Genomic DNA, 2,500 nt, shown 5'->3' on the forward strand with positions numbered 1-2,500 from the left:
GTAATTTCAAGAGCTTTTCGGATTTTGATTCCTTACGATAATTATCGCGAGCAATAGTTAAAATATTTTCATTACTCATTACAAGTAATCGACGAAATCTATAAGTTATCTAAGTATATAGTACAACATACTACACTGTTAGTAAGCTTAAGCAATTTAGTCGCCAAATAGTTGCGTGGAAAAATGCCACCTAAGGTTGACGTAACAACGCTAATTGCAAAAAGAGACAGTGCAATAGTCTCTTTACACGATCTTCTCGAAGAATGTAACGTGCTTTTCGAAATCCAACCAGTGATAAGTATACTCAAAAACGTTTACAAGGAAGTAGAAATTAAGTACAGAAGCGTTAAAAAACAACAAGAGGCAATTGCGGAAAAGTTGTGTGAAGCTAGCACAGAAGGCGCGGAAGAACTAATGAAAGCTAATCGAGAGCTCGGAGAAAAAGTCAAAGTTGATTTTCTACATTGAAGTGAAAAATTCGCAACTTATCAAAAGGCGTGGAATGTTAAAAAATCGTCCGTAGAACACAATGCGCTTGATGTTATGGCAGAAGCAGTGACAAAAATGACCGAAATGTTAGGCTCGCAAAAGAACTCTAATCAAGGACTTGAGAAATTGTCAGTTCCGACATGGGATGGCAACAGGAAAACTTATGCCACTTGGAAACGCGAATTTATTGGATGATTAAATACAAGCAAGACGATGACGAACAGCTTCAGCAACTCAGAAAAGCGCTTCCAAAGAACTCCTTTTGGTCCGATCAAGTCAAGCCAAGTACGTCCATAGAGCAGGCGTGGAAAATTCTAGATACGGAATTTGGTGATGAAAGAAAATTAATGGACACGTTGCTGAATGAAATTACTAATCTCAGACCTGTCAAAAGCGACTCGTTCTCACTTTCTCGTTACGCATCAAGAATCCAAAGCTTCGCAAATAACATGGAACAAAACGGTTGTCCTGTAACAAGTTCCTCTGAAGCTCCCTTTGTCATGTCACAATTACTGTCCAAATTAGATGGAAATGACAATGTTGAATTTGGCCGCGAAATGCAACGCATGGGTAAAGGAGAAAACGTGTCAAATCTGATTGATTGGCTGCTGAATGAAGCAAGTCTACGATCGCGCATCAAAAGAGAAACTAATTATCAACGAAGTAATTCAGTCATTCGTTCCGATAATCATGCCAATGAAAGCGAGACAAATACCGACGAGAAATGCCCGCTTGGATGCGAAATAAAACACCTACTTTCAGCATGTCCCACTTACCAAAAGGTAGATGTAAACCGAAGATGGGAAATCGTAAAACAAAACAATCGTTGCAGGAAATGCCTAAGAGCTCATCACACGAACATTTGCAAAAAACCTGATGGCACTACTTGCAACAAATGCACTCGACGCCATCACCGTTCCTTACATAACGAAGACACGTCAACGAGAGAATCCAGACAAGATCCTGAAAACGCAACAGCTTCAAACACAAGCCAAGAAGCCTGTAATTGCAATATTCAAGGGAAAAGAAGCGTTCTCACTATTTGCCTTGTCTAAATGGTGAAGATAAAAGACAAAGACGGAAATTACATCAAAGTATTAGCTATGCTCGATAGTGGTTCAAACTTAAGCTTCATCTCGAAGAATGTTGCAAAGAAACTTGGGATCCGTGGTTACAAAACACATCTCACGATGAACCTCGCAGGCGGTCAAAAAAAGTCTGAGGAATCAGAGCTCATCGATCTAGCTGTTTCCTCGACTCTGGAACAAGGCGTTCAGAAATCTATGCAAGCTTATGCCATTAACAAGCCATGCAATTCAGCAAGAACGGTCTCAAGAACGGCATTAGAAAGTTATCCTCATTTAAAACCAATCTCAAACAATTTGCATTTATCAGGCGGAACAGTAGACTTGTTGATTGGTACAGATTTTGCAGACGCTTTCAATGATGTGCATGTGATCTCAGGGAAAAGTGGAGAGCCGATAGCTAAACGAAATTGCTTCGGGTGGTATATCATCGGACCATTTGCCGGTCCAGTAAATCAGCAGTCGACAAGAATTAGTTCAGTGGATGTTGGAACAGTCAGCGTGCTAGAGGACATGAAGAAACTTCTAACACAAGATTTGATGGGAGTAAGACCAACCGAACTTTGTACATGTAGAGATAGCGATCTCCAGGAGAACAAGTTTATCAAATCGATTTCGGAATCCACCAAAATCGTCGACGGAAGGGTACAAGTTCGAATACCTTGGAGAGAAGATGGACCTCCAAATGAATCTAACTACGACGCTGCTTACAAGAGAATGATTTCCTCTGAAAAGTCTTTCAAGAAAAAGGATTGCACCGAAATAATCGACTCTGATGTACAAAAGCTGCTAGAACTAGACTTCATCCCGGAAATACCCCCTTCAGACGTGAATCACAATCAGCCAGAGGGGTATCTTCCTTTACAAGTGGTGTTCACGCCCGACAGAACAACCCAAGTCAGACTAGTATTTGATGCAAGTGCGAA

At 40.7% G+C, this 2,500-nt stretch overlaps 1 protein-coding gene across 1 annotated transcript in view; it reads left to right on the top strand.

Annotated features, from left to right (window-relative positions):
- Positions 1-1,544: 1,544 nt before the first annotated feature.
- The window catches only part of LOC137991672 (uncharacterized), a 3,810-nt gene continuing 2,854 nt past the window's right edge, over positions 1,545-2,500 (top strand). The window contains exon 1 of the mRNA XM_068836717.1: positions 1,545-2,500. This exon is cut by the window's right edge and continues 2,854 nt beyond it. Within this exon, the coding sequence (XP_068692818.1) occupies positions 1,545-2,500 (956 nt within the window).

Source organism: Montipora foliosa, chromosome 2 (assembly GCF_036669935.1).
Source record: "Montipora foliosa isolate CH-2021 chromosome 2, ASM3666993v2, whole genome shotgun sequence".
Taxonomy (NCBI): domain Eukaryota; kingdom Metazoa; phylum Cnidaria; class Anthozoa; order Scleractinia; family Acroporidae; genus Montipora; species Montipora foliosa.